Consider the following 12,120-nt stretch of genomic DNA (forward strand, 5'->3'; position numbering starts at 1 on the left):
TGATTGGTCACTCTGAAATGGCCATAGGTGTGAGTGTGTGTGTGAATGGTTGTGTTTCTGTGTGTTGCCCTGCAATGGACTGGTGACCTGTCCAGGGTGCACCCCGCCTCTAGCCCCAGCAAAGACAACTGAAATAGGCTCCAGCACCACCCGAGACCCTGCATGGGATTAAGCGGTAGAAAATTAATGGATGGATTCTCTCTCTTGCTCTGGTCTGCTTGTGTGTGTGAGTGAGTAAAAGTCCATGTGGTGGTGGTGGTGGGGGGCTGACGGGATGCTTGTTTGTTTGTTTGTTTGTTTGTTGTTTGTTATGGGATGCTCATTATTGTTCCATCCTCTGTTTTCTTTAACAGGCACCTTTAATATTTAAAAAATATTTTTAAAAAACATGCTCCATTGAATGTTGTAACACCAGACCGTTTTTTTATCAAATAATTGGAATAACTGAAATGAACAATGAAATGAAAAAATGGAATCTGTTTTTCTATTGTTTTTCCGTCTTCTCTCCCACTGCATGCTGGGAGTACAGGGCCGTCAGAGTGTACATGTTTCAGGGTAAGTTTTTAATCCATTTATGGACGATTTATGGATTTTACTATATGTTTATTGGGAGTATCTGATGTTTATGGCTTAGCAATTGTCTGCTGGTGTGGTTATATTAAGCAAATAAACCACGTTCTTTTGAGGGTTTACAACCATACTAACATTAGCTTAATACGCTAATGCTAACATTAGCTGATAAAATGGTAAACTATTAGATCTAATATTGTTTGACAGTATTCGCACCTTGCAGCTACTTATAACCTCACACATCCATTAATATGCCATAATGCAGTTCAGTTAATTTGACCCAACAGTTCTTTATTAGTACATCTACTATTTTTTTATAAACATTTTAGTTTTTTTATAAACATTTTAGTTTAGTTGTGGATTAAATCTGATTTAATCTGTAAAATATATCAATGAAATTAAATGTTAATAAACAGTGATAATTATTATTGTCTTTAAGTGTGCCGACAGTAATGATCTAAAATCACCACTGGACCCTTGCACGCATCATCCTATCATCCCTATCAGGAATCATTTTCATTTTCACCTAGTAAATATGGTCCACTGAATGGGAGGTTCTAAAACAGTATTACTTGTTTGCACTTGTAGCTGCCGTACGGGTGACAGTGTCAAAGTACAGATGTTTCCTTTTATTACTTTTAATCACTGTTTGCTGACAGTTTGGTGGCACAGAGAACGGTGAGTGTATGCTGAGATCTTTCCTTCTGTGTTTGTTTGAATCATAGGCAAGTGGATTATTGTAACTGTTGCTATTTTATTATTTATATACTGTATATATAATATTTATATACTGTATATATATATATATATTTAGTTTAAATTGTGCTTTGAGCTTTGTACAGATGCATCTGGACTTGTTCAGTTCTAGGTTCACTGATGGACAGGGTTCACTGAATCATGACACTACTGTGTCCGTGTCTTTTGGGAGCTGTTGTACTGGTTTAAATGTCAAATTATAAGTTTGTATTGTTACTTTTAATTTAGACTAAAGATCCTTAGTTTTTTAGCAAGATCCCAGGGATAAAGGTACAAGTCTGTTGTTACTTTTATTACTTTTGCTGTTTAGTCTAAAGTCCCTCAGTTTATTACATCAAGAGTTAATGATTTCTATGCAGCTGCCAGAACTTACATGAAAGATTTATGGTTCATGCATGAACAATTTGTTCAGTTTCAAAGCAGAATGAAATTAGCAAGTGGAATATTGAGGGTTTTTTTTCACTTAGTAGTCTCAAGTCTTAAAATGATTCACTTGAAAATCTGCTAAAATGTAGATATCAGTTGTTAGTTGTTCTGTGTTGAATTATATAGTATACATGTTTACAAACAAAACTGTCTGAAAACCAAAAGATTAACCTACTGAACTTGTTTTAATAAAAAAAAAATTAAAACCAAACAATATAACATCAATAAAACTTGTCTTTACTCCTCTCTACGTATTTCTTCTACAGCTAAAGCTCCAAAGTCTCTGCCTGTATGCAAATTCAGCAACTAATCATCTTCCAAGAGAACACCGAGCCTAGTTCTCCCAACAGGCTCTGCTATGAATCAGTGTGAGGACAGGGAGGAGGGAGTCCTTCCCTCTAAAAGCACTCTGGATGAGGAACATAAGAGTCAGACACAAGCTCTAAGGTGAGATGACCTCCATGTCGAGGCACAACACAAAATATCATTGTCGCATCTGCCGTTCAGCCAGTCAATAGCAGAAGAACTAGTAACTTATTTATCTTATTTAAAAAAAGTCCAGCCACTTATTAGGGAACTACAGGTTGCCAGCTAAGATGAAACAGAATTTTAATTAGATGACATGTAGATGAACCGGAGAACATTACAGTATCTGTCTATCATTTGAAGCAAACTACATTTTGATTTTTGACTTGTTTGATGTATCAGGATGAAGCAGCAACGACCACAATCTCCTGAAGCCAGTGGGGTCTCCATGAAGAGTGATGGGTCCAAGGGTGCTGTTGTTAACTTCAAAGATGGACAACACGCTAATGAAGGGTAGATTTTTGAACTAATTCTTTCAACAGGAACTGATTCTCAGTTTGTTGGCTTTTACTTATAAGTGGGTTCTGTGCTTCTGAACAGTACAGTATTTCTAATCAGGTATTCCTTAATTATAAGGAACGTCTATGCCAGGGTTTTGGCATTGACTCGATGGAGTCCAGCTGGGAGGGAGAGCAGTCGGAGAGATGATCACTGACAGAGAGACAAACACTAATAGGCCAGTGCATATCACAACAGTGTTCTCACCCACTTCTATGGCCATGTACTACACAGTGCATTGACATACAGTAGACCATTGCAACATACTCTTTTTACTTTCCTGGTTAGTAGTCACAAATTGACCAGAAAACATATCTTAGGACATATGCATCCCATAATGACACCGATGGTGGTAAAGAAAAGATTTCAGACTGACTGCTTCTCTATCTGTATTGTATTATGCATTAATCAAGTGTCAAAAAGTGACCTGCAATCCACCCTACACATATTCACTGATCTACAAGCACTGGGGTAAATCAGTAAACTTTTTTTTCCACAGAGCAGATGAGGAGAGCGCAGATGTCCCCTGTGATCAGTCTACCCAGCAGCATCAATCAGATCTGGACTCTGTATTTATGGTCTGTACATGTACAGTACAAGCTTTTTTCTATGAAATACATTAAACTCTGATTAAATACTGAACCATTCACATCCTGGACAGATTCCAAAGGAATCAAATTATTTCTTCCTCTAGTTGAAATTAAATGTTAAGTTCTCATTCTGTTCCAGCTTCTGGAGGAGAACATTGTGACGTTTGTGAAGAATGAGCTGAAGACGATTCAGAGGGTCCTGAGTCTGGATTACTGTTTGGAGAGTTTGAGGGAGGATCAGGTGGTGTTGGACAGGGATGAAGAGCAGAGGAGGAGCAGCAGAGAGTCATTTCAGAAGATCACCCTGAACTTCCTGAGGAGAATGAAGAAGGAGGATCTTGCTGATCGTTTGCAAAGCAGTAAGAAAATCTGTATCAGATCAGAGGCTGTTTTAAATACACACTTCTATTATTCTCAAATCATGATAAAACCAATAAAGGAAAAAACCTACACACACCCTCAAATGTATAGATTCTCAGATTTTCTGAAAGATCCACTCACTAATAACCCTGTTCTGTCTCTGTTCATTCAGTAATTTTTGCTCCACTGTGTCAACATGAACTCAAGTCTAACCTAAAAGAGAAGTTCCAGTGTGTGTTTGAGGGAATCACTAAAGCAGGAAACTCAACCCTGCTAAACCAGATCTACACAGAGCTTCACATCACAGAGGGAGGGACTGGAGAGGTCAACGATGAACATGAGGTCAGACAGATTGAAACAGCGGTCAGGAAACTGGACAGAGCAGAAAGAACAATCAGACAAGAAGACATGTTTAAAGGCTCACATGGAAGAGATAAACCAGTCAGAACAGTGATGACAAAGGGAGTGGCTGGCATTGGGAAAACAGTCCTAACACAGAAGTTCACTCTGGACTGGGCTGAAGACAAAGCCAACCAGGACATACACTTCACGTTTCCATTCACCTTCAGAGAGCTGAATGTGGTGAGAAAGACAAAGTTCAGCTTGGTGGAACTTGTTCATTACTTCTTTACTGAAACCAAAGCAGCAGGAATCTGCAGGTTTGAAGAGTTCCAGGTGGTGTTCATCTTGGACGGTCTGGATGAGTGTCGACTTCCTCTGGACTTCCACAATAATAAGATCCTGACTGATGTCACAGAGTCCACCTCAGTGGATGTGCTGCTGACAAACCTGATCAGGGGGAACCTGCTTCCCTCTGCTCGCCTCTGGATCACCACACGACCTGGAGCAGCCAATCAGATCCCTCCTGGCTGTGTTGACCTGGTGACAGAGGTCAGAGGGTTCACTGACCCACAGAAGGAGGAGTACTTCGGGAAGAGATTCTTAAATGAAGAAGAGGCCATCAGAATCATGTCCCACATCGAGACATCACGAAGCCTCCACATCATGTGCCACATCCCAGTCTTCTGCTGGATCACTGCTACGGTTCTGGAGGATGTGTTGAAAACCAGAGATGGAGGAGAGCTGCCCAAGACCCTGACTGAGATGTACATCCACTTCCTGGTGGTTCAGACCAAAGTGAGGAAAATCAAGTATGACGGTGGAGCTGAGACAGATCCTCACTGGAGTCTAGAGAACAGGAAGACGATTGAATCTCTAGGAAAACTGGCTTTTGAGCAGCTACAAAAAAGAAACTTAATCTTTTATGAATCAGATCTAAAAGAGTGTGGCATCGACATCAGAGCAGCCTCAGTTTACTCAGGAGTGTTCACACAGATCTTTAAAGAGGAGAAAGGACTGTATCAGGACAAGGTGTTCTGCTTTGTTCATCTGAGTGTTCAGGAGTTTCTGGCTGCTCTTCATGTGCATCGGACCTTCATTAACACTGGAGTCAATCTGCTGTCAGAACAACGATCATCCAACTTTTTTCAACTTTTTAAAGAACCTGAACCATCACAGTTCTACAAGAATGCTGTGGACCAGGCCTTACAGAGTCCAAATGGACACCTGGACTTGTTCCTCCGTTTCCTTCTCGGTCTTTCATTGAAGAGCAACCAAGCTCTCCTTCGAGGCCTTTTGACCAAGACAGGAAGTAGATCACAGACCAGCCAGGAAACCGTCCAGTACATAAAGAAGAAGATCAGTGAGAATCTGTCTGCAGAGAAAAGCATCAACCTGTTCCACTGTCTGAATGAACTGAATGATCATTCATTAATGGAGGAGATTCAACAGAACCTGAGATCAGGATGTTTGTCTACAGATAAACTGTCTCCCGCTCAGTGGTCAGCTCTGGTTTTCATCTTACTGTCATCAAAAAAAGATCTGGACGTGTTTGACCTGAAGAAATACTCTGGTTCAGAGGAGGTTCTTCTGAGGCTGCTGCCAGTGGTTAAGGCCTCCAACAAAGCTCTGTGTGTGAACATAAACATTAGAAAATGAGTATTTTGCTTTAAACGGAAACATTGTTAATGTGTTACAGTGGCTTCTTTTCTTTCACATATATTTCTCAGACTCAGTGGCTGTAGACTGACGGAGAAAAGCTGTGAAGCTCTGTCCTCAGTTCTCAGTTCCCGGTCCACAAGTCTGAAAGAACTGGACCTGAGTAACAATGAGCTGCAGGACTCAGGATTGAAGCTGCTTTCTGCTGGACTAAAGCAACAACATTGCCAACTAGAAACTCTAAGGTCAGAATTCCCTAAGCAGTTATAACGCTTTGTTTGGTTCTTAATAACTAGCAACTAAAAAGAACAAAAGCCATGACATGACTCTATTGATCAGGTGGGAGGTCAAGACTACTGGTCTGTAGTGGTTTGGCTTGTTAGTATGTGTCAAACCCGACCTACACAGGAGGTTCCTAGATTAAAGCTGTTGGACTGGGAGTGTGTGCTGATGGAGGAGGGAGGCCTGTAGAGAGAAGTCATTTTGAACAGTAGCATACAGTAGGTCCAGTGCCTCAATGTGCCTGATATGGCACCTCCCTTCACTGGGTATGGGTAGGATGCTAGTTAATGAAGCCAGGCACTACAATTGTTATCCATCGACCACAGAACCCTAGGGGATGATGGGAAAATGCCTGACCTACACCTTATGTTATGTTTCATGGAACTATGAAATTTTTTATCAACCTTGAAATGTGTTGATTTTTTTCCTAAAAGTTTCATTATCAAGGTACATTTTATTACATTAAAAAGGTTTTGACTTGCCAGAAAGTCTGATCCAGGAAACAAGTGTGAATCAATGTACCATACTCCAAAGTTGATATGAAATATGTGTTCAGTCTGTCAGGTTGTCTGATCACAGAGGAAGGCTGCGTTTCTCTGGTTGAAGCTCTGAGCTCTAACCCGTCCCATCTGAGAGAACTGGACCTGAGCTACAATCATCCAGGAGACATGGGAATGAAGCTCTTGTCTGCTGGAATGGTGGATTCACACTGGAGACTGGAAACTCTCAGGTACAAACCAACATCAGCAGCTCCCATGTCTCTGACTACCTGAAGAACTCAGTTCTGTTTTTTGTTTCTTGGAGGATATAAGTGAAAGTGTATGTAACAGATTCTGATTCTGTCTTTCTCTAGGTTGGACCATGGTGGACCTCACAGAGTGAAAAAGAAGTGTAAGTCCGTTTCTGGTTTAATCCATGAGAACAGTTGCTGCTCATAAATTTGCACATTCAGTAGTACAGTATTTCTATAAACAGCACAAACACAAACAATTCAAATTCAGATTGAACTTCAGCAACTTCAGAGATCAGTTATAATCTCGAAATAGAAGGATAGATGGACCGAATATTCATAATAAACTAATAAATATTTTTAAATATTGTAATAAATATTTTCAGTAAGACTTTACTCTCCCCATGTGTTTTTAGATGTGTATCTCCATTAGCAGTCATTATTGGGTTTACAGCAGAACCAAAGCTGAATATTGCTGACATCTGGACTGTCATATTCAGTAACTGTTAATGTTATATATCTGTTGTATTTAACTTAAAGTTAAGTTTAGTGATATTCACAGTGGAACGTGAAATTAATTGAATCATTTGCCTTGCGTAATTAGGTTTGACAAAAAATGTGGCTGTAATGAGTCTTGTTTTTCCTCCAGATGCCTGTGAACTGGAAGTGGATCCAAACACAGTGAACACAAAACTAAAACTTTCTGACAACAACAAGATGGTGACACACGCAGAGGAGGAGCAGTCATATCCTAATCATTCCGAGAGGTTTGATGTGTGGCCTCAGCTGCTGTGTAGGAATGGCCTGACAGGTCGTTGTTACTGGGAGGTTGAGTGGACAGGAAACCTACATATATCAGTGAGTTACAGAGGAATCAGAAGGAAAGGAGACAGTGAAGACTGTTTGTTTGGAAGAAATGATCAGTCCTGGTGTCTAAACTGCTGTGATGATGGTTATTCTGTCTGGCACAATAGTAGAGAAACAACTGTGCCCACTTCCACCTCATCCGTCTCTAACAGAGCATCAGTGTACTTGGACCATCCTGCTGGCACTCTGTCCTTCTACAAAGTCTCCTCTGACAAACTGATTCACCTCCACACCTTCAACACCACCTTCACTGAACCTCTTTATGCTGGGTTTAGGGTCTGGTCTGGTTCAGCGTCTCTGTGTAGTGTGTAGATGAATCGCGTGAACTTAAATTTGATTCCATATCAGCTAAATGGTTAAGTTCAAAGATACTGGTTAAAGCTAAAACATGCTCCACAGTATCTGTCTGATCTCTGTTCAGTGCTCTGTCTCACTCTTTGAGGTCATCAGATCAGTCATTTCTTTACCTTTCCCTAACATTATGGTGAGGGGCCCACTGTGGGCCCAAACGGTGGAATGCATTACCTGTGTACATCAGGCAAACTAGTTCTGTCTCTGTTTTAAAATCTCTCATTAAAGCACATTTTTGTCTTTTCACTTTGAAAAATTGACATTTGCTCTCTGTGCTATTTTATTGCTATTTTAATTGTTTTTTATGTCTTAAGTGTTGTCTTTAGTGTTTTAACTCTCCAGATCTCTGTGTATAGCAACAACTTTGTTATTTTTAAAGTGCTGTATGAATAAAGCTGATTGTTTGGTTGTTTGATTGACTGACTGATTGACAGTCTATCTATTTTCTGATTTGTTAGACGACTCTTGAGCAGTTATTCAGGGTAAGTCCGCAATTAGTTCGCTAGATGGAGCTGCAATTCCTGCAGCGACACATAGACTTGACTCGAAAACCGGAAGTTGCCCACCAGTCCTATGGCCATACTGGTATTTTACAAGCAACGCTACCTAAAGTCGCGGTGAAAAAGACCAAAAAATGATTTCACAATTGTTTTCTACGAGGGAAAATGTATTAGAAAAATTAATATCTGAGATATCTAATAATATATCAAGTAATGAGACTTATGTTCTTAAGTAAAGATAGTTGAATAACATAATCAAATAAAAGAGTGTGTACGCTTGTTAAACTAACAGAAACTGTTGTGTCGATAAGCATTATTATTAGTGTTGTATTTATATTATTTCTTTAGAAATATTTTTTGCATTGGGTAAAGTGGAGTGCATGCGCTCCAGGTTTTCATTTGCTGAGTGAGTTTGAGAAGGAAGTTGAAGTGAGTCATCACTCATAATATAAACGATCTTTGTAAAGCAGCACCACGGACATAAACATGGCAGACAGTGCAGCTAAACGTGAAGTGGAAAATGATTCTGATGAATTATCCGGAAAAAACAAGAGGGTGAAAGTTGACAAAGAGAATGGTGGAGAATCTAAACAAGAGTCTGAACCGGGAAACGTGTTGTCTGGTTTTCAGCTCAGCGCCGTGTTGAGTGATTCTGCCCGCGAGAAGAACATTTTCATTCATGGGAAGGTTTGTACCGTTAACGTAAAATTGAACGACCTAAATACGTTCTTTGTGTCCTAGTCCTTGAAACGTTTTTACATTTAAAGGTAAGAGCTATGCGTCTTGTACTTAAATTCATTCAAGACCGTTTGCCTGTTGACGGACATAAGTTGCACATCCGGTTTGCTATTTCAAAATAATATGATCATCGTTTTCAAGCCTGCTGCATTTGGTGTAAAATAGAGACAGTGATGGTACATTTTAAAGCCAGAACATGCAAGTATTATCTGCATTATTAATTGTATAAATTAAATTGTTAAATTCTGAATATTTTGAAGCACGCTAAAATTTAAACTGAAATAACACATTAAAATGACTTGAATTGTGACCCTTCTTGAAGTTATCAGGTCTTTAACATGGATCACATAATTGCATGGTGTTGTAAACATCGTCCCCAGCTTGCTGATCAGGAGGCTGTGGTCATCCTAGAGAAAACTCCCATCAGGGAAGAGTGTCTGGCCGAGATCTTTAGTGGCTCCAGACTCACGCTGGAGATGAAGAATGACATATACAGCACATATCGACTCCAAGCGCCTCTTCATCTTAATGGTACAAATGTATACAGCTGAGCTTTTTGTTAATCCAGCAACAACTGGAACATTAGGTGATGTGTTTGTTTCTGTTTTAAAGAGATTAAGACTACAGTGGTGTGTCCTGCCACGGAGAAGCATGTGAAGAAATACCTGCGTCAGGAAAGTTTCCTGGTGGAGGAGACGTTTGAGGACTATCAGTCCATCACCTTGCCATATATTCAGGAGCAGAGCTTCAGTGTGCAGGTCAGAGTTCGGAAATAACCTCCCCTGAGACACAATAAATGATTAAACAATGCAATATTAACATTGTGTGTTTTCGATGACTTCCAGTGGGTGTACAACATCCTGGAGAAGAAGGCAGAAGCTGAGAGAATAGTCTTTGAAGATCCAGACCCTGATGTTGGCTTTGTCCTTCTCCCTGACTTCAAATGGGATCAAAAACAGGTGAAGTACCAGGAATATTGAACACAATAAAAAAAAACACACAATTTCAGGAGCAAAAACAAGTTTTATACATCTTTACAATCACTGATAAATTATCTGATAAATTCACATTCACAATTCCTGCACTTCAATTTGATCTTTTGGATTGGGTGTTTTGCTTTTAGGAGTCTAGTCTAAATACTTAAACTATATTTGTTGTTCACTTTTAGGTAGAAGATCTGTATCTGATTGCCTTAGTAAATAAAAGAGGCATCAGTTGTCTCAGAGACCTGACGTCAGATCACCTAGAAATGCTGCAGAACATCTTTCACAAAGGAAAGGTAAGGTCACAATGATCCCTGTGGTTGTGGTTGTTCTACTGGAGGGTCACAGCCACCAATAAAATGACCTGTGTGCTGTCCAAGAGGCAGTTTTCAAAGCTGTGATCAAGATAACAAGAACAGTCCAGAAAGGATGCTTACACCAGTGTATTTGTGGTCCAGGAGGCGATCCTGCAGCGCTACAACCTTCCAGCCAGCAAGCTAAGAATCTACCTTCACTACCAGCCGTCCTACTACCACCTACACGTTCACTTCACCAAGTTGGGCTACGATGCGCCAGGCTGCGGTGTGGAGCGAGCCCACCTTCTGGCAGACGTCATCCAGAACCTGCAGTCTGACCCGGAGTACTACAAAACCCGCACCCTGTACTTCCCCCTGAGGGCAGACAACGGGCTGCTCGGAAAGTTCAAGGAGGCAGGGAGACTGTAACAGCCTTTACACACAAAAAAAGTATTATTTACATTTTACTTACAGTAGTTTTAAGACATTCAAATCAATCATCATTTGTTATGGTTGTTGTTTTTTTTATAAATGTTAAATTCAAGAACAAAATGTTGTTAGTATTTCAAACATCAGCTGATTAATAATGTCCAACATTTGATGCAAATTTGTGTAAAAAAGAAGTACAACTTTTGAGTTTGACTTCTCTTTAAGGTGTTTTTATAATCCTTCCAAATGTTTCTAACTGCATTTAGGACTTTGTTTCCTATTGACTGTGAAGTTGCTTTGCATGCTTGGTTTAATTTTCACATTTCAGACTGAACATGAGTAGAATCTGCCAAGACTGTCCATGCACCATTTGAATTATTTATTGTTGTAAGGGTGCTGGGGTTACATCCTGGACAGGATCCTAGTATATCACAGGGCTACATACTGTAAGAACACAGACAGACACTCAGACATAAAAATGCATACAACTCACTTATGGGTAATTTAGAACCTCAAATTAACATGATATGCATTTAAAGATGGGGTACATACTACTAATCACTACATCACCGTTCTGTCCTGAGGAAAGTCATTTTTAATGTAAAGCTACATTGAAATAGAGGTAATTGACAGTGGTCAGTTACATCAGCTGCCACAGTAGATGGCAGTGTTTATCATACAAAGATCCGCAAACTTCCATCGTTATATAGTCTGGGATTCTTTCTTATTTTTACAAACTAATTACACACTGTAAATGAAAGGTATGTTTTTAAGGTCCTTTTTATTAAAATCTCAATTAACCTGCGGTTATGGTGCTTAATTTCCTGGAGTTGAGGAACCATGTTTGGCTGCTCTTGCAAGTTGCTTTTTAAATGAATTGATATTTTTCTCTCACATAAATAGTTTCTGGCTGCTTGAGATGTTCAGAGTCATCTCAGGTGTTTGCTAAAGAACGGCGCTCGTTGCGATGAAGATTATTTCGTTATCTCATCTAAAATCAGCTGGGCGGTGCTCTGTTTGTGCCTGTGGTGCATTTAAACGCTCCTCGTAAAAATGACCATCATCCCTTTTGTGGTGAACCTCTTATTAAAGATTCTCAGTCATCCATGTGGGGTGTCTGGAAGTTGCTCCAAGTCGGCAACTAGACTTGTGCATCAAGTTAGGTCCAACTGTGACAGTTGACATACTTTATAGACGATCGCCTCCAGACTAATATTTATTGATGTGTTGAGAAGAGTATGTGAATTAAAGATTTGACCCTTTTTGTGTATATTTAAATTTTGAAAAGGGCAACAAATAAGCACTGAATTGAAAATTGTGAATAGTCTACGTAGATATTGTTTGTGACGTGTCTACCGGGAGTTTGCATGTTCTCCCCGT

At 39.8% G+C, this 12,120-nt stretch overlaps 2 protein-coding genes across 2 annotated transcripts; both read left to right on the top strand.

Annotated features, from left to right (window-relative positions):
* Positions 1-439: 439 nt before the first annotated feature.
* On the top strand, positions 440-8,209 carry LOC114864101 (NACHT, LRR and PYD domains-containing protein 4E-like). The gene is made up of 10 exons (XM_029164754.3): positions 440-555; positions 2,019-2,199; positions 2,461-2,571; positions 3,116-3,194; positions 3,346-3,565; positions 3,739-5,536; positions 5,636-5,809; positions 6,403-6,576; positions 6,700-6,737; positions 7,226-8,209. The coding sequence occupies exons 2-10, from the start codon at positions 2,111-2,113 to the stop codon at positions 7,753-7,755; spliced, it is 3,213 nt and encodes a 1,070-aa protein (XP_029020587.1). The 5' UTR covers positions 440-555; positions 2,019-2,110; the 3' UTR covers positions 7,756-8,209.
* Positions 8,210-8,725: 516 nt separating this feature from the next.
* On the top strand, positions 8,726-11,545 carry dcps (decapping enzyme, scavenger). Its single transcript, XM_029165969.3, has 6 exons — positions 8,726-8,981; positions 9,413-9,563; positions 9,645-9,790; positions 9,878-9,991; positions 10,201-10,311; positions 10,474-11,545. The coding sequence occupies exons 1-6, from the start codon at positions 8,781-8,783 to the stop codon at positions 10,738-10,740; spliced, it is 990 nt and encodes a 329-aa protein (XP_029021802.1). The 5' UTR covers positions 8,726-8,780; the 3' UTR covers positions 10,741-11,545.
* The last annotated feature ends 575 nt before the right edge of the window (positions 11,546-12,120 follow it).

This window comes from Betta splendens, chromosome 10 (assembly GCF_900634795.4).
Source record: "Betta splendens chromosome 10, fBetSpl5.4, whole genome shotgun sequence".
In the NCBI taxonomy this organism is placed as follows: Eukaryota; Metazoa; Chordata; class Actinopteri; order Anabantiformes; family Osphronemidae; genus Betta; species Betta splendens.